Source organism: Echiichthys vipera, assembly GCF_963691815.1.
Source record: "Echiichthys vipera genome assembly, chromosome: 15".
Classification (NCBI taxonomy): Eukaryota; Metazoa; Chordata; class Actinopteri; order Perciformes; family Trachinidae; genus Echiichthys; species Echiichthys vipera.
Genome location: NC_139840.1, coordinates 4092502 through 4111355, shown reverse-complemented (window position 1 = coordinate 4111355; position 18854 = coordinate 4092502). Strand labels below are relative to the sequence as shown.

General features: G+C 42.5%; 2 protein-coding genes across 2 annotated transcripts in view; both read right to left on the bottom strand.

Annotated features, from left to right (window-relative positions):
* LOC310957503 (receptor-type tyrosine-protein phosphatase N2-like) overlaps positions 1-18854 on the bottom strand; it is a gene marked incomplete at its 5' end in the record, with an annotated part of 214287 nt that overhangs the window by 174999 nt on the left and 20434 nt on the right. The window contains one exon of the mRNA XM_083928087.1: positions 10885-10998. Coding sequence (XP_083784213.1) covers positions 10885-10998 — 114 coding nt within the window. The remainder of the gene's footprint in view (positions 1-10884; positions 10999-18854) is intronic.
* LOC310957803 (tripartite motif-containing protein 16-like) lies at positions 4160-9243 on the bottom strand (the record flags this gene model as incomplete). The annotated part of the gene is made up of 3 exons (XM_083928536.1): positions 4160-4230; positions 7578-7748; positions 8037-9243. 3 exons carry the CDS (start codon positions 9241-9243, stop codon positions 4160-4162), a joined length of 1449 nt encoding a protein of 482 aa, XP_083784662.1.

Below are 18854 nucleotides of genomic sequence, written 5' to 3'. Positions count from 1 at the left end.
AGAAGTTCTCCCCGCCCCACTCTGCTCACATGCTCTGACTTAAATATTTTCTGTGTAGGGACTCTTCTCATGCTGCTGCAGAGGTTTGGTGTTATTTTGAGCAGTATTAGTGGTTAAAAAGGACGTTTTAATGCCTTCACCGTGCTGCCCCGAGCTAATCAGTGTTAACCACGTCCGACTGTTAGCGACTCTCCCGGATTTCTCCGTTAACAGTTGTTACACGAAAAAGACCAGGGGATGACTTTGCGCCGGAATTACACTTTAACGTTTTAAAACAAAATGTACCAAATAAATACATGATTTATTGTTAAATAGGAAATTGCACACCAGCTTTTTCTAAATTAACAGGTTAACCTGTAAACCCTTTAAATGCAGCAACAAATTACTCTTAACTTAAACCCAACTTTAAACTCCAGTTTATAATATATAGTATGATCAGCCCCATTGTCATTGTTATCCACCCTAGTTATTTGAGTCAGTATTGGCCTGATATCCAACATTAGTATCCGTATGGGTGCTTGCCTACAAACTGATGAGCAGTTTGGGCCTTTGTGTCTCTTTTTATCTGGGTAACATTTGTATTACTTGTCAAACAGTCTCAGCACCAATGTCAACCAGACACCCTTGTGCATTTACTGGCAAATGAAGAGTATCAGCATCAGTGACAAAGCACAAAAAAGAAAAGAAGAAGAAATCCCTTCTGCATTTCAGCAAGTGTACAAAAGGACAAGTTTGATGAGCTGCTTGGGCATTCAAGTCTGTTTCGTATGCTTAACATGCATCCAAACACAGCTTTTTGGCATCTGAACAGAGGAGCAGGCGGCAGCACCAGATGGGGTAGCGGAACGAAATGTTACCCGAAACATGGCTGCGCCGCGCAAAGCACAACATGAGCCGAGGCATTTGGCAGGTGAGCGATGATGTTCCTGAAAGATTCGAGTAACACAGACTGCAGCTGCAGATGTGATGCCACAAGATTTGGGTCCAGCACGGAGGACGAGCTCTTAAAAACGTGAAGACCGCTGTCAGCCGTAAAGCCTGTCTCTCAAGTGTTCTGCAGTAAGGAGCTGTAGGTGCACCAGTAGATTTAAAACGAAACACTCAAAACTACAAACTCTTGATATAGTATTAGGTGTCCCTTCTCTTATATTTAGTGTTATAAATGTTGTATGAATGTTTTAATGTGTGGCAGATCAACAACTGCAGATATGAATGACCTTTAACATGTTTTCATACCGGCTACACGGTGGTGTAGTGGTTAGGTTGGTTGGTTTGCATGTTGTCCCCGTGTCTGCGTGGGTTTTCTCGGGGTTCTCCGGTTTCCTCCCACAGTCCAAAGACGTGCAGGTGTTCTGCTCATTGATGACTCTAAAATTGCTCGTAGGTGTGAATGGTTGTCTGTCTCTGTTCGTCTCTATGTGTGCTGTGATAGACTGGTGCTGTCCAGGGTGGACCCCGCCTCACGCCCGATGTCAGCTTGGATCGGCTCCAGCACCCCGCGACCCCGACATGAATGAATGTTTTCATACCAAATAAAGGAAATACATGAATAAAATAAGAGCACATATTAAAGCAATTTCTCATAGAGGAGCATTTAGTAGAGTTGCAAACATGGAAAATCACTAGAATTAGAGTTACAGCAGTCATACGTGTTTGCACAGTGGAACATTCAACTTTATTGTCTACCAAGTTCAGAGTGAATACAAAGCAGATTTTACATATAAGGGCAATACAAAGCTGGAAATTGATGCAATTTATGCATTTACCCAGAGGAGCATGAATTAAAGCATAAACACATGTCCTCAAGTTGAAAATGTTTGTTTGAGTAAAATGTAAGCTTATCTGGAGGCTTTAAAAGTCAGACACAAGAGGACAAAGGAGTGAGACTGCAGATAAATAACAAAGAAGTGGTGTTTTGAGTTCAGTCAAAGTTTACGCTGTCACAGAAACACACACAGACAGTGTTAGGGTTGGATAGATTGCCATAGAAGCGGAGTCCTCCTGAACTCGACACGATCACAGCAGACATCTCATTACTGTTGATAGTCGACCAACAATAACACGTTTTCTAACAACTGCATCTACACTTCTGCACTAATTAAATCAGCTCCAGTCGTTACAGAACATTTCAGCACCCGGGCACCTTCTTTAGACCCCTGCGAAATGAATTACGACCCCAACTGCCACAAAATCAGGCACAAGACTCTCTCTAACAGCTGCACAGTGTGTCAGGCCAGCTTTCGCCATCAAAGAACCATAAAACTGAGCCTTTAATAGCAGCCATGATAGCTGGGAAAACGGGCGTTAGCGGCGGGTGAACAGACGGCATCTGACACGACAGGTTAATAAACGTTGGAGCCCCTGCCAGGATATTCAGAGTGACTCTACGCTTCTCACAGACCAAACCCACCACAGAAATGTGGGCAGGAGGCTGTCGAGCAGACGAGGTAGAAGGCAAAGGGCACTTTGAGTGAGATGCTTCCAATAGCTGAATAGCTGACTGAATTAGGTGCAAAAGGGACAAAGATGCAGGGTGTTTTCAGGGCAAAAGTTGGCACTTTAATCCAGAAGGACCAACACAAAATGAGCTTTGGTTCCTCGATGAGCAAAAATGCAAGCAGAAAACAGCAAGGAGGTTAGAGGTCAGGTTTCAGGGTTCGTGTCTTGGCAAAGAATCGAAAAACTGTTTTGGAAAAGCTCCAGCTGCCTTTGCATTTTCTTGTTTCCACAGTCTGACTAAATTATGCATGTGCGCTCGACAATCACCAGCAGCCGTATTCACTAAGAGTCAGAGTAATTACAACCATGGGCAAAAACACAACAGACGCAGCTTTCATCAGTTTAGCGCTTGATTTATCAAGAACACTTATGCAAATGTAATTTCCAAAACCTGAAGTGAAAACGCACTCGCTGCAGTGTCGCTCGGCAAGGTGAGAGACAACTGAGGCTTCCAGGTAAAAAGTTTTGTCCACCATGTCCTGACACCTTAACGACAAAACAAAGGTGTTTGTCAGAGTCCCGTAAAACTAAACATACAGGAGGACCATCCCAAAAGGAAGTCATACAGGCAGTAGCACAGCACGGTGGTGACGGGCCTCTGGGGCATGTCACATATGTGTGTTTACCTTCTTCTTGTCTTTTTGTTTTTGCTAGAAATGGAGCACAAACTGCAGTACCATTACCTGATTGGTCAAAAACACCTGGTGCCGAACATGATTTAAATGTACCAGTACTGAAGGTTGCTGCAGCTGGAGAGGCATCTTGGCAGCCGGAGCAAAAGGTGAACCACCTACAGCTGAGCTCTTAAACGCAGGAAGTAGCCAATTAGAATGGACCAAGTGCCCAACACATCATGGGGGCATTGGGGTTTCTTGTTTAAAGGTTTTGGTTAATGGATCAAATGGTGATACTCAAACGTATGATCCTGTTTTGTTTAATATATTAGGTGGAAGTGTTTGTCTTAGTGTTTCTAAAATGGTCTGACCAGCCATTATATATACATTCCCCTTGGTCAGTCCCTCATTCTCCATTAGATCGTGTAATGTAGACATCGGGTTTTGAGGAGGAAGAAGAACGCATGGAAGAAAAAAGAACAAAACCTCTGGTTCTGCTGCATCCATTTGAATCCCTTTTTTAAAAAAACTTTTCATCGTGAGTTAATCGATTTAACCCATTCCTGGACAAGAGGCTGAATAGACATCAGGATGATAGATCGACCTCACGTCTAACTAAATCCATACCTCCACATCAAATGTTACTCTTTTGAGTCTCAAAGCATGGACACATAAAAACCGAACCTAACCACATGCACGCTTCTGTGAGGAGGAGCCGGACACATAATATCAAAATGCAGAAGATGTGTGTTTTAAAATTCAACGATGAATCAGGGAGTTCACCTGTAGAAATGTATCGTTGTGTATGAACTGGAGAGATCAGTCATCAATGTGGGCTAGCAAAAGCTCTGACCTTGGCTTTTCTAATGACTTCACATCTGCGGGGCCTTTAGTTTGCTGTGACAGTGGGAGGAGGAGGATTCGCAAGTGCAACAACAGCTGTCTGAAAAGTGTAAGCCATTAGAGAGAGAGAGCCGACAGACATGTTGACAGATAATCCCGTTTGAGTACTACTTGAGTGTTATTGGTTCTTATTTTTTGTAATCTCAGCCATCGTCGCTCTCAATCATAATAATAACATTGTGTTTTGCAGAGATCTGGAAACACAGCGACGTCCCTAAAAACACAAGTTGGAAAAAAGACACATTTATTTAGAAGAGAAAATAAAGAAGAGCTGTAAAACTAACTGAATGAACTACCAACCTTTTGAACAACCGTAGCGTAGTTCAATCAGCCGAGTTATGTGGAATTCATTACCATGTAAATTAGGGTTGAAACATCAGTTCATCAACAGCAAATCACTTGGCAACTATTTGGATAATCACTTACTTATTGAAGTTATTTCTAAAGCAAAATATCAAACAGTCGCTGTGACACATCTGTCTTTGGATTTCGGGAAAGATTTAAAGATGTGGGAACGTCAAATAGGCTCTTATTCAGAATCGCATGTCATGTTGTAGTCTAGACTGTTGCTTGATTAATTAAAAATATATTTAAAAGATTACACGGCAGGATTTGTCGACCTAATGTGAATGTGGAATATGCACAAGGTTCATATGAGGTTCCTCAACAGGTGGAGGCAAAGGTGGAGGTGGGCCTTATGAAGAGTGATAATGTAGCTTTCAGATGAGTGGCGTCCCACTCATCCAAGATAAGGAATCACATCGATGAGGAGAATCATCAATGGCATTGGTAGTATTGATATTTTCTCATCACTTCCCGTCCCTACTTGTGTGTGTGTGTGTGTGTGTGTGTGTGTGTGTGTGTGTGTGTGTGTGTGTGTGTGTGTGTGTGTGTGTGTGTGTGTGTGTGTGTGTGTGTGTGTGTGTGTGTGTGTGTGTTTACAATAAAAAGGGATAAGTAGAGAGCAAACTGTTTTTTTTCAGTGGCCTAGCAGAGCCTGAAATGCAGATGCTTCAGTGTCTTTAGAGTTTTGTCCTCCCTAATGGCTTCTGCACACAGCCGGGGCCAGACATCTCATTTGCATAATTCATTTCACTTCAGAGAGCCTGACAAATGCCTCCAAACTCCTCGGCGCTCTGTGAAATCTGAATATCTCTCCGGCTCTCCCACCGAGTGCCGATTTGGCAAATTAAAACAGGGGATCGGTTTTCTTGCTTTGCCTCTTTCTGTCGTAGAGGGGGAGGAAGGACGAGATCCAAATCATGATCCAAGTAAACATCGCAGGGAAAAGGCAAGAGAAAATCTCCTTAGAAAATGAGTGTTGCACTTGTTTGTCATGATTCTCTCTTCAGCTTGTGTAGGCACGAAGAGTGAAACTCTGGAGCGTAACGGGCTGGTTTTCATGGCCTGTTCAGAGCAAAGCTTCATGATGAAAGTGCAGGAAATGCTTGCAGATGCCAAAAGGGCTGTTACACAGGTGTCTGCCTCCCTCTGGTGGTACAGTACAAAAACAGCAGTGACTCACACCAGAAATAGACTGGCAATGACCATTAATCCTTTCCACACAGTTTATACAAATGTTTATACTAATGGTGTTTTGTGGGCGACTGTGGATCGTCTTCAACTCGAGAGGTTGGTGGTTCGATCCCCACCTCCCCCGGTCCACATGTCGAAGTCCTTGGGCAAGACACTGAACCCCGAATTGCTCCCCGTGCTGCGCATGGGTGTTTAAATGTGGTGTGAATGGTTAGATTAGATGGTCTGTAGATGTCCACTGCCATCAGTGTGAATGTCTGTGTGAACGGGTGAATGTGACAAACACTGTGAAAGCGCCTTGAGTAGTCAGAAGACTAGAAAGGCGCTATATAAGTACAAGTCCAAGTCCATTAATACAAATTAAAATTCAAGCAATATTTCGGATTTTTAAAAGTTTTCAAGGTCATCATTTATTCCTTCTCTATTTAAAATGTTCTTTTACCTATTTTTCAGACCTGATACTGTACATATCTATATGCAACCCACTCAGACTGGTCCCTACCATGAATCTGTTAATATTTTGGCACTGTATATATTGTGACTTTGCACCATATTTGCACACTATTGTATCTCAGACTTCTATATTGTACCCTTCCCACTTTGTATCGGAACTACTGCACAGCTTAATCCCCCCAGGACACATGAAGATACTGTATATCTTATCTTTCTAGTTCAGCAGTTTGAGGGATAAATTATGGTTGCATTGCTGTAAGAACAGGCATGCAGTAACAAGTTAACAATGCACCAGTAGGCAAAGGTTGTTGCAAAAGTCAAATCACCATGTCCCAGGTTCAGTTCATATCTTCAAACACTCAACTCATTCACTATGAACTCATGCTTGTTGTAGAGTATGATACAGTCAGACGAGGTGGATGGAATAAGGGTGGGGAAAGATGATTTTTCAAACCTCAAAGCTTCCTAAGGTGCAATAAAGGGAAAGATATAATTTTGATTTCAAGAGATTTAAGCACTAGATTTCTTTTTTTTACTGGTTTACCCTTTAACTCCCACTCTCAAGTTGTGTCTGGGTTGTTCTTTGTGGTGTGAGAGCCGAACTGGTGACAAGGCCCAGCTACAGATTTCTATCAAAATAAGGGTTTGAATGTGCAACCTTTATCCAATAATTATATAATAATAACTATATTATTTAGCTCATGCATTTTAAAAAAATGTAGCTGTGAGTTTTTCATGAGAGTATAAAACAAAAGCCTTGTTGATTCTCAGAAATCACTTTATTTATAAGACTTTTGTTCACTGCTTCCATGTTCATGTTCACTTCACCCACACGATAAGTGAATTGAACAACCCTCCTCTTCCTTATGATTACTATTACACTTCAGATATTTACAGTTTCAATGACTTATAATGATCATTTATTTCCTTTATTTATAATTTTCTTATTTTACAGCAGCAGAATGGGCAGTGATATTAATGCATTGGGTCACATGGCATTTCCTTGTCTTTGCCTTGTGGTCAGGATCAAAAAGTTATGCAAGGGGCTTTCGGGCCTGGTCCACACGATAGAAAATCGACACGGCCATTGTTCAAGGAATATCTGCATCCACCCGAAACCAGTGATCTCCCCACTCTGGGACCCGGTTAAAAGAATACCTTTTTCAGGCTCCGATAACGCCGGCTGCGTGTGGATGGTCGACCAAAAAGATACTAAAGGAAAATGCGTCTTCGTGTGGACGGGCCCGTAGTTTGATCAGTTGAGGCCTTCTCATAATCAAACTGGAAGTTCAAATTAATCAAGAAATGAACAATAATCTGTGGAATGCCAATTGCACCTACACTGATAAATGCCCATTTGGCTAATCTGTAATACAGAAGGACTGCAGTAGTGATTTAACCAATATAAATGCCAATACAATGACAAAAATGTGGCTTAAGTGACAGCTGATATATGGGACATGCAATGCATGAAGACCAAACTAAAAGTGCTTAACAACAATGCTAAACACATAAATCAAAAGGTAAAATGACCCATTGCCCATTGAAAAAACCCTGTCTTCTTCACTTTACAGAGTGTAGCATTGTCTCCTTTAGGAAAATAGAGTTCAAGTCCAGCATAGAGAGGCTGAGTGAATGTGGTCTGGACTCTGTGGAGGAGAGTCACGGTGTCAGAGACGTCATAAAAGGACAGAATACCCGCCTTATGATCCAGGTACACTCCAATTTTATGGGATGAATCACCTGAGATTGGAGTATACATACTGTTATGCATGAATCCATATCCATGTCGGAAACTATAATTTAACGCCCAAGACTTGTCATTGCCTCCAAATCTACATTCGCTATGGTTCCCTAATCTGTTCATATCCTTGTATGCAACAGCTATTGTGACCAGTGCATCCCACTTTACCTCCCAGTAACAACGTCCAGTCAGACTCTCTCTACTCAGGACCTGATAATTGTGACTGAATTCAGCGGAGTATTCAAAATGTGTTGAATTGTTGTTGTTTTCCATATTTGTTACTTTACGGTTTCCATCAGATAATATCATCCAGGGGTGTGCTGTCTTTGGATCCAGTGTGATGTCACATGCATACTGTAATAACTCCTCTCTGGTCCTCAGATGTTGTGACAGTAAAGAATCCACTTCAGCCACTGTGCTTAAAATCTTTGTCCAGTTCTCTCTAAGAGAGTCCTGTAGTTGATCTCTGACTTCTGACACAGTCGCTGTCACAGCCTGAAAGTACCGTAGCGGGCAATTATTGATGCTAGGTAACTCTGTGGATTCACTGAGATGTGAGAGCGAGGACCGATTTTGTAGAAACTCATTGTCACTATGTGTGTGTGTCAGCTTCTCCAGCTCAGCGTCAATCCTCTTCAGCTCAGTGATCTCCTGCTCCAGCTTCACCTGAAGCTCTGTGACTCGACTCACTTCACTTTTCTGCTGGGATCTGACCTGCTGCTTCACATCAGAGCTTCTTTTCTCCATGAGACGGATCAGCTCAGTGAAGATCTTCTCACTGTCGTCCACTGCTTTATCAGCGGAGTCATTGATGGCCTCCACCTCCTGTTGGAGCAGCTTCACATCTTTCTCTCTGTCCTGGATCTTCTGCTGGATGTTTAGTCGACTCCCCTTCAGCTCTCTCTGTCTCTCAGTCCTTTCTACTGCAGCTGAGACTATGTCGTGGCCTTTATGTTCATCCACAGAGCAGACATAACAGATACACTGCTGATCAGTACGACAGAACATCTTCATCACCTCATCATGATGAGAGCAGATGTTCTCCTGAGGCTTCTTGGAGGGCTCCACCAGCTGGTGTTTCTTTAATGGAGCTACATCATAATGAGGCTGAAGGTGTTGCTCACAGTAAGAGACCAGGCATTGTAGACAGGACTTGAGGGCTTTTAGTTTTCTCCCAGAGCAGAAATCACAGGCCACATCTTCAGGTCCAGCATAGCAGTGATCATCAGGAGCAGCGTGGAGTCCAGTCTTCTTCAGTTCCTCCACTAAATCTGCTAGCATGGTGTTTTTCACCAGGTCAGGCCTCGCTGTGAACGTCTTCCTACACTGAGGGCAGCTGTGGGTTTTCTTTTGATCCTCTTCCTCCCAGAAGCCTTTGATACAGTTCATGCAGTAGTTGTGTCCACAAGGAATAGTCACGGGACCCTTCAGTAGATCCAGACAGATGGAACAGGAGAAGTTCTCATGGTCCAGCTTAAAGCCTCGCTGCTCCATTTCACAGCACTGACAGCAAATGTCTGAAAGTTCCACTTTGTCACAACTAAGTCGAAACCCAGACAACTCCAATAACACACAGCTCTGTTCCTTTATGTCCACTTGCTGATATGTGCTGAATGAGGCTTATCAGCTCACCACATGTTGATAACACCAATCTGTAAACCGCCTGATCTGTGAAGGGGAGTGTGCAAAGAAATGGCTTCAAGAGTTTAAGAGCAGGAAGAACAGGGAAGGGTTATCAGGCATGACACGTTTCAGGAGGAGGAGGGTTTTAGGGTGGTAATATATCCAAAGACTACCACCCTGTTCTAAAGTCCATCCTGACTCAAAAGCATTTGCAATAAATCTGTGAGGCTGTGAAAACCAAAAGTGCTTGAGAGCTCACTCACTCACATATTAAGCCCCCTCTGCACTATTTCTCTAGGTACCTTTGTAGAGGAAATACAATTAACACATGCACAAAACTGACTTTGCATCTACTAATACACCATTTCTAACAGTCAATCAAACATTGTTGGGCTGTCTTTGCTCATATGCCTCTTCAGTGTCACACGGAGGTCAGGGACAGTACCTGTGTAGTGGCAGACTGATGTGGTGATTCCCATTTCTAAAAAGGTGGACTAGGATAGTTTATTTCCAGGGTAGAGGGGAGGCTTCGACCAGCTGTTGAACATTAAATTCAGGAGAAGCAACGCAGCTTCCATCCTGGCCATGGAACAGTCAACCAGCTCTTCACCCTTGAGTCTAAGTTTGTTCAGTGGACTTGGAGAAAGATAACAACCGTCCCCCAGGGAATACTGTGGGAATATGGGGTACAGGGTAGGGTTTGGTGGCCTTACAATTGCAACGCTACCCTAAACCTTTTGCAGACGATGTGGTTCTGTTAGCTTCATCAAGCTGTGACCTTCAGCATGCAATGAAGCAGTTTGCAGCCAGTTGCGAAAGGGTTAGGAGGAGAATCCGTACCTCCAAGTCTAGCACCATGGCTCTCTGACGGAAAGCGTTGGATTGCTCTCTCTCTAGGTAATAACTGCCCCAAGTCAAGGAGTCAAGTATCTCAGTGTCTTGTTCAAGAGTGAGGGAAAAATAGAGTGAGAGATGGACAGGCCGGACACTTTTGGTCTGATGTCAGCAGGGATGGAGGCATTGTACCAGACCAAAACTCTCGATTTAGTCGACCATCTAAGTTCTAATATTGGTGGTCCTGAGCTTTGTCAAACTTGAAAGATCAACTACTACAGCATCCAAAGCTGTTCTACATTACGCCATTTAAAACATGTAAACCAGAGCATATTAGTCGCACATCATGCGCTTATGATAATCATTTTTAGGCACAGATAACAAATAAACAAAAACAAAATGCTAATGTTTTTAATTAAAATGTGGGTGTCCTCTTTTTAGTTGAAATATGCTGTGTATGGAGTCTTCAATCAATCAATCTTAATTGTCAAGACACTGAGCTGGTGTGTCTCATGTATTTGCTTTAGTGAATGTATGTAATGACAGCAGTGTGTGTGTGTGTGTGTGTGTGTGTGTGTGTGTGTGTGTGTGTGTGTGTGTGTGTGTGTGTGTGTGTGTGTGTGTGTGTGTGTGTGTGTGTGTGTGTGTGTGTGTGTGTGTGTGTGTGTATGCGTGTACCTCTGTTAGAAAGCTTCTCCAGCAGCGTCCTGAAGCGCTGCACTACAGACGGGGAGACATCGTAGGTGTAAGCCTCCTTCACCGGAACAGGATGACACCTCCCAAACATGGCATCTGTCAACACACAAAAATACACTTTAATTAGAGGATCAAACTCACTTTTCAACAGTCACAAAAAAAAAAGACTAACTATCATCAACCTTTCATGTTTGTTGTTTTTCCCAAACTGATTCAATTGACTTGACTTTAATGTTAATACAACCATTAAACAGGTAATTGTCTTTAGCGCCACCTAATACAATATGCAACAACGGAAGAATTCACATCACGTTTGCCTGCAGTCTCAAACAGCTCAATTAATACCTGCTGTTGTTTTAGTGGTGGTGGCAGCATTTATTGATCCACAGTAGCAGTGGAGGGAATGAAACTCTGAGCACTCTGATTGATGTTTATGAGATTTCAAACTCCATCACAGACAAAGCAACGTATTTATTTTTTCCTTTTGTCTCTCTGTCATAAACATTCACCTAGAAGTTGAAGAAACTGTCAGATATAATCCAACTTTCTGTGTTAAGGTTAGGGAAAGAGTGACTTTGGGGACCATTATCTTTCCCTGACTTTAACCAAGTGCTGACAGATATGTTAATGACTTTTCCTCATGTTAAGTGTCTTCTGGGCTGCTGAACAACGTATTATACTGCAAATGAGTTATAGATAAATGTAAATTCTAGGAGGTTTGAATTAACCTCACTATCGCCAGATGAATTTCGTTCTCCCTCGCTTCCCTCATCCATCTGGGATCTCTCGACTGGGAAGTGATTTCAGGACGCTGGGCCTTATCAGAAATCCTTGCATATGATTGGATAAACCACTTATCCGTCATCTCTATTGATGTGCTACTTCAACCACTCACATCGAAATCAACCCGTGACGCTGATGAGAGCGACGCAGGGAAAAGCCAAACAGAACAGCCGACATGGTTTCCACCAACAAAAGCCTTCAGAGCCGTTCTCTGGTGTTCGTTTTGAAAAGAAAGAGTCTCTAGATTGGACAACACGGATGAAATAGCAGCATCCATGTCAGTGTCAGGGATTTGTTTTGCATGTGCATCATCCCACTTTATTTAGACACAATAACAACTATCTCTATTAGTCAGAGTCAACCAGAGTTTGATGCTTACCCTAGCAATATGATCAGCTCGGTGGAAACACTGCCCGTATTCAACTACTTCATTTATTTCTGATGTTTTTTTCACATCAGTAATAATGAAAAAGGAGTTATCTTTTGGAATAAGTACTCAGAATTATTGTGAGTGTCTCAGGCATTAACTGTCCAACTGTGTCTACTAAAAATGATGTTTCTATATTACTGAATTGTTTTTCCAGTCACATCGCGATGGTAAACATGAGCGTTGCCTGGACTATGACTAGACTAGGCAGAGGTTGGCTTAAAGGAGACATCTCATTCTCATTTTAAGTTTCATATCTGTATTTTAGGTTGCTGTTCAATAAACATACTAATTCCTATATCCGCCTATATCCCCCTGCGCCTGTCTCTTTAAGCCCCCCCCCCCCTCTAAAAAGCCCAGTCTGCTCTGATTGGTCAGTGTTTCCTTGTCTTCTGCATCTACACTCTCGGCTTCCCTGCCCTGTCATCGCAGCTGGGGGACCACTGTAACGGCACTGTAGCAGCACTTTTTACCTATAGATATGGTAGCTGTGACATCACTGCTGTACAAAAGTCCTGACAACAACTTGCAATAAATTCTTGCGATCTATATGTTATAAAATTCATAATTTATCTATAAATGCAAAGAATGCAAAATTTGCTAGAAAAAGCATCTGTGTGTGTAATTTACGCATCCGTGCTATTTGAATGTTAATGGTTGTGTCTGCAGTTCATCTCTATGTGGTAGTGTGAGCCTCAGTGCAAATCTGCATGTATGGATGTTGTACATGTACATGCGAGGGGGTACACGTTACACAACAGCACTTCAAAATGGTAATTCAGACGTTTTGTCTATAAATAGCCTCTTCTTCCTTGTGGCCATCTCAATCAAACTGCAGGCTCCATTTAACATGCAGCTAAGGATGACCGGCGCCTGGTCTGCACTGCCGTAATTACTCTCAAATGTTCCACTGAGTGCCTTTTCTGTTGTTCATGATCAAATGGAAGAGTGAGATGTACCATGGTTGTGTGAAGAAGAGTGTGAGGAGTGAGGAAGAAGGGAAAGTACTGGAAAATACTGGAAATAAGACGTGGAAAATTGTGACATTGTTTCAAAAATTATTCATCATTACAAAAGTGTTACGCTTGCCTGAAGCTAAATTTTTTTTGCTGAATAAATTAAAATGAAATAAAGTTAAATGGTTCGGTCAAATGGTGCCGTCTGGCCATGATGTGATGAAATACCTCATCGTACAACAGATACGAGCAGACTTCCTGAGATGTATAAATTTCCCCGTGGATCACATCACCAGTGCACCGTTTTCTATTGGGTCAGTGTTTCCTTAATGTTAAGTTTGCATAAAACATTTTTCAGATGGAAACATACTGAGAGACAAACAGAGATGGAGGGATACCAAGAAGTAAACATGTTCATCTGTTGTCCTCTAAAGCCTCGGACGGAGACAGATCCTCATTACAAGTCTCTTCTTTCATTCTACTTAATGTGCTTACGTCTCTGTGTATTCCAGGAACTACATCTGAATCATCCCTCCTGATTAAACCCATTTAGAGCTACAGAGGCCAGGAGTAAAAGTGTATCATTTTGACACTGGGCAGGTCCAGGTCAGATATTCCCAGGGAGAGGATGAAACAGGAACCAACCGAGCTCTTATTTTCCCCTTTTAAAAATGTGTATACCTGTGTGGATCTCACTCGATCGACTAAATGAGGTCAGCAACGGATTGGTGCATCCCTATTTTCCACTTTTCATGAGCAGGGCAGACGCACCCTTTGCTCAAAGGAGGATTTTCTAGGAGACAGGGGTCAATCTTAAAACTAAATCCTGGCTTTAACATGTTTCTTGGGAAACCAAATCACAGTCTAAGGGCGCACTCACACTGTCCTTCCACAACGGGCCCAAACCAGTTTTTCGGGTCAAGCCTTGTGCGTTTGACCAGTGTGAGTGCACCCGCTCCGTGCATAACTGTGGCCAGCTGGCTGCCCACGGCCCGTCTGAGAGAGGTGGGCTTTTGTAGAGCGCGTTTGCACATGTACGAGCACGAGCGCACGCACGTGTACGAGCACGAGCTAGACGCCTACGGCGGTTCTGACGTCCTTTATTTGCGCCTGTTCGGACATAGAAAATAGAAGGAGGGACCATGCGCGGACATTTAACAACAACAACAATGGCGGTGAAAGGTTCACGTTGGTGTGATGCGGAGGTGGAGTGTTTACTGCAGATTTGGTCGATGAAAAGATTCAAAAACAGTCGACAAGACGCACAAAAACTCTGAGGTCTACGGAAAGATTTGTAAACAAAGCGACGCATCGCGATGACGTCAATCAATGCGTGTGACGTGTTGCGGCTTGATGACGTATGGTCAGCAAGAAGCATTTGCGCGAGGCCCAGGTAGTGTGAGTACAAACGGGCCTGGGGCGCAGGGGTGAGAGGGAGGGGGGACAAGTACCCTAAAGCCCGGGGCACGGTGCAGAAGGACAGTGTGAGTGCGCCCTTAGACACTTTGGTTACGTTCACCCTGCAGTTCCAGTGACCTGAATCTGATTTTTCCTCTCATATGTGATTTGTTTTTGACAGTGTGAACAGTAATTTCACAGAATTAATCTGAATAATTTTCCAATCAGAATCAGGCCACTGTTAAATGTGCTGCTGAATCGGACACGTATTGGAATTTTTTTTTAATGCGACCGCAATCTGAACAGCCAGGTGGCATTTAATTCGACTTTGACGTCATTCTGACCCGCGCTGCACTGTTTTGTAAATGAATGACAGATAAAGTTGACTGAAAAAAAAAATGTGCCACAGATGGGAGCCAGGAACAGAATCAAAATCCAACATGGAGGACAGCAGTGAAGCAGGCGGCCAGTGGAGGGAGAGTGAAGGTTTAGACCTCATCATTCTGCTTTTCCTCCTTCATGATTTCACCCTCTCACAATTTAACCAACTGCTGCCACCACACACTGATTTTAGCATTAAGCCATAAGGTCCTACAATACCCGTTTCCATGTTCGATTCCGTAAACACCATTGTGGCGTGATGTCATCAATGATCAACTGCACATGCGGGTCACTTCAGGAGCATTATTATTATTATTGTCGTTGTTTTCAAGCCTTTTATTATATAGGACAGACAGGAAATGAGGTGAGAGAGAGAGGGGGAGACAGGTCGGAGTTGAACCCACGGCCGCTGCCTCGATGTAAAGATGAGATGTGAACGGCTAAACAAAAAACTGGATTTGAGCAATAAATCGGAATTGTGCATTAAGACCTGCGGTGTGAACGTAGCCATAGTGCCAGCAGATCTGCACTCTCTTCCTGTGTTACGTCATAAACTAATCAAAGAGATTTACCTCAATCTGAACCTCTGCCTCACAGTAAAATTTAAATCCTAACGTCTTACTGTCACTAAAATCATACGTGTAGGATTTGCAAGCAGCCCAAATTGCAACTGCAAAAAAAGCACGAAAAAACAAACAAGATGAAACTACTGCACCGCAGGCCTCTCCCTCTCCTCCAGCCCTGGTCTCATAGAGCACCATTTCTGTCCCCCCCAGAAGGAACATCTTGAATTATCTCTCATAATTATACTCATGCATATCTTAAGACTCTGCAATTTATCCCAGTTCACTACCAGAGGGCCGTAATTCAGAGCCAGACATGTCTTGTTGTGATTTATGGACCAGATTAGAGCAGGATGAGGACTCACAGGGCCATTCCCAGAAGCACAGGGTGGATTGAGATGGAAGAGATGGACCGGCAACCCTGACCAGATGTTGCTCCCGGTTGCCACGGCTTCAATAAAGACTTTATTCAATTAAAATATAAAAATAAACTTTCCTGAACTTTGTTTTGTTTTAATCGGTTATTAACCTGTGTTACTCACCTTGGAATTGGACTTGTAAATGGACTCAAAAGCGCACAAGATAATAAATATCACCTTACAGGACTTTAGAGGTTCCGTAGTTCATGTGGAGAAATTTGTTAAACAGGTAACAGGCGGGGAGGGGAAACACTGCTGTTCTGCACTGATAACCAAGTGTGTGCCTTTATTAGTATGAGTAAAGTACAGACGGACAGTCTGTCTCCATGCATCCCTGGTAGGACGGACTTAGATGCATGGAAAGACGCAAGTGAGGGAAACTTGGATGCAATGAAGAGACTTGAGATGCACCTTTAGTGGTGTTGTGGTGCATGTCTGGACTGTAGTAGTTGGGACGCGCTGACTGAAAGCAGCAAACTGAGTCCTGCCTAATGAACTGGATTAAGACATCTTAATGGATCTGTTGCCTCTGGGGACCTGCACAAGTCCATCATCGCTCACAGACTGCACTCCCAAAAGATCAATGACACCTGGCACCGCTTGGCCGGGCCCGCGCCGCTTCGACTGGCTATCAAGTAAAGGCTATCCTTCATAAATGTCAACAGTTGTCTCTGGCTCTCATCGTTTTAATCGTGCTAATGTTCATGGAGGATTAGCTTCACAGATTTTTTTTTTATTTCAGACTAATCATTGTGTCAATTTAACAAAGTATAAGCTGCCAGGATTCAAGAATACAAAAAGAGGTGATCTTAAAAAAAGAAAAAGCATAAATCTTTAGTGATAATCACTCAAAACTTTAATATAGGACATTAAAAAAAACATTGTTTCACTTTTATACACAGATATGAAAGAAAATTGAAATAAATGAAACAACAAGGTCTACATTGTTACCAGTTGTTTTTACTGAAAGTCTATGCGTGCCATTGTGAATCACTTGAGAAAGATAGATGGATAGATGGATAGATGGTTAGATAGATAGATAGATAGATAGATAGATAGATAGATAGATAGATAGATAGATAGATAGATAGATAGATAGATAGATAGATAGATAGATAGATAGATAGATAGATAGATAGATAGATAGATAGATAGATAGATAGATAGATAGATAGATAGATAGATAGATAGATAGATAGATAGATAGATAGATAGATAGATAGATAGATAGATAGATAGATAGATAGATAGATAGATAGATAGATAGATAGATAGATAGATAGATAGATAGATAGATAGATAGATAGATAGATAGATAGATAGATAGATAGATAGATAGATAGATAGATAGATAGATAGATAGATAGATAGATAGATAGATAGATAGATAGATAGATAGATAGATAGATAGATAGATAGATAGATAGATAGATAGATAGATAGATAGATAGATAGATAGATAGATAGATAGATAGATAGATAGATAGATAGATAGATAGATAGATAGATAGATAGATAGATAGATAGATAGATAGATAGATAGATAGATAGATAGATAGATAGATAGATAACTTTATTTATCCCCGAGGGGAAATGAGGTCATCGTAGCAGCGGTACAGAGCAATCAGAAGTACTAAAAATTGTGTTGTGTATTTCTTCTCTTTATTGCAGGATTAATAAAGCAATTCTTCTTATAACTCAGCTGTCCTAAGCTTTTCCCACTGCAAACTGTCTAATGCAAAATGTGTCTTCCTGTTCACCAGAAATGCATTTCCAGGAAAACCTACAGAAATGGTTCAAAAACTGCAAAGATGTCGAACCACAAGCCGCAGTGGGGGGGGGGGGGGGGGGGGGACAGCGTCACCGATTAACAATTCAAAATACGCAGCTCCCTTTTATCTATTCTTATCATTTTAGATATTTTCAGTCCAGGCGGCCCTTGCCACGGGGTGCTGAGACATGTTGCCTGTTGAAATGATGTGAAGAGAGCAGGCAACAGGGTGCAGATGGGTAAAGTATTCCTGAGCCTGTTGCCATGGTGATTCCCATCGAGGGCTTTTTGTCCCTCGCAGCTAATCAAGGGGATGCGAATCTATGGGGGCTGAATCCAACCTCCTTCACGATTCTCGCTTCTGTGTGTGTTTTGTCCCACACATTGTCATGTGAGTCCCCATCTTGGTTTATAGAGAACACTTGTGACTGCGTTCAAGAGAGCTGTTCGATAAAGTCTGTTCTTGGACACATCTGTCATTGATTTACTTAGTCACTTATAAAGATTCAGTATCATCATAACTGCTGCTCCCCTTATTATTACTTCTTTCCCTCTGCTGAACAGCTGATCTGTTGTACTGCCTCTTAAATCTACCTCCTGCATTTAGTATTTAGTACGTTCATCCTGTACATTCAGTGTTTCCACTGGGTGTACAGCGTTGGGGGTGGGGAGTGTCCCGTTGCAACCAAGACGTTAAATAACAGTATTTTCTAATCCTTTCTGTCCACCTCCACCAGTCTTTTGATCTTATATAAAAACCAGAGGGCCATAATGTTTTAGACACTGCGTATATGATAGCACAGGAATAATAACACTTATCCACAGTCACACAAGTCCCTTCAGCTCTCCCTTTGCTTTTGCTGAGTTACCTAATGCCAATTAAAGTCTAACTGGAGGCCATATTCTCTCCTGGAAGTGAGTGCTTCCATGCTGAGCAAGCTTCTCCAAGATGAGCTCCATTACAGCTCTGACAGTAAAGCCCAGGGATCCAATCAACACCTGGTGGGAAACAGTGGCTCTACGGTGGAGCAGGAGACTGATGACATGTCTCAGACACGCTAGAAGCTGCATGTTCACAAACAAATCCTGTGCATCTAAAGAAATATATGTTCATTAAAATACACTGTAATGTTCATTTGTTCATTAATGTTCAAGGGGCGGCTGTGGCCTGTTGGCAGAGTGGGTCGTCCTCTGTTCGAGAGATTGGTGGTTCGATCCCCATCTCCCCCCGGTCCACATGTCTAAGTGTCCTTG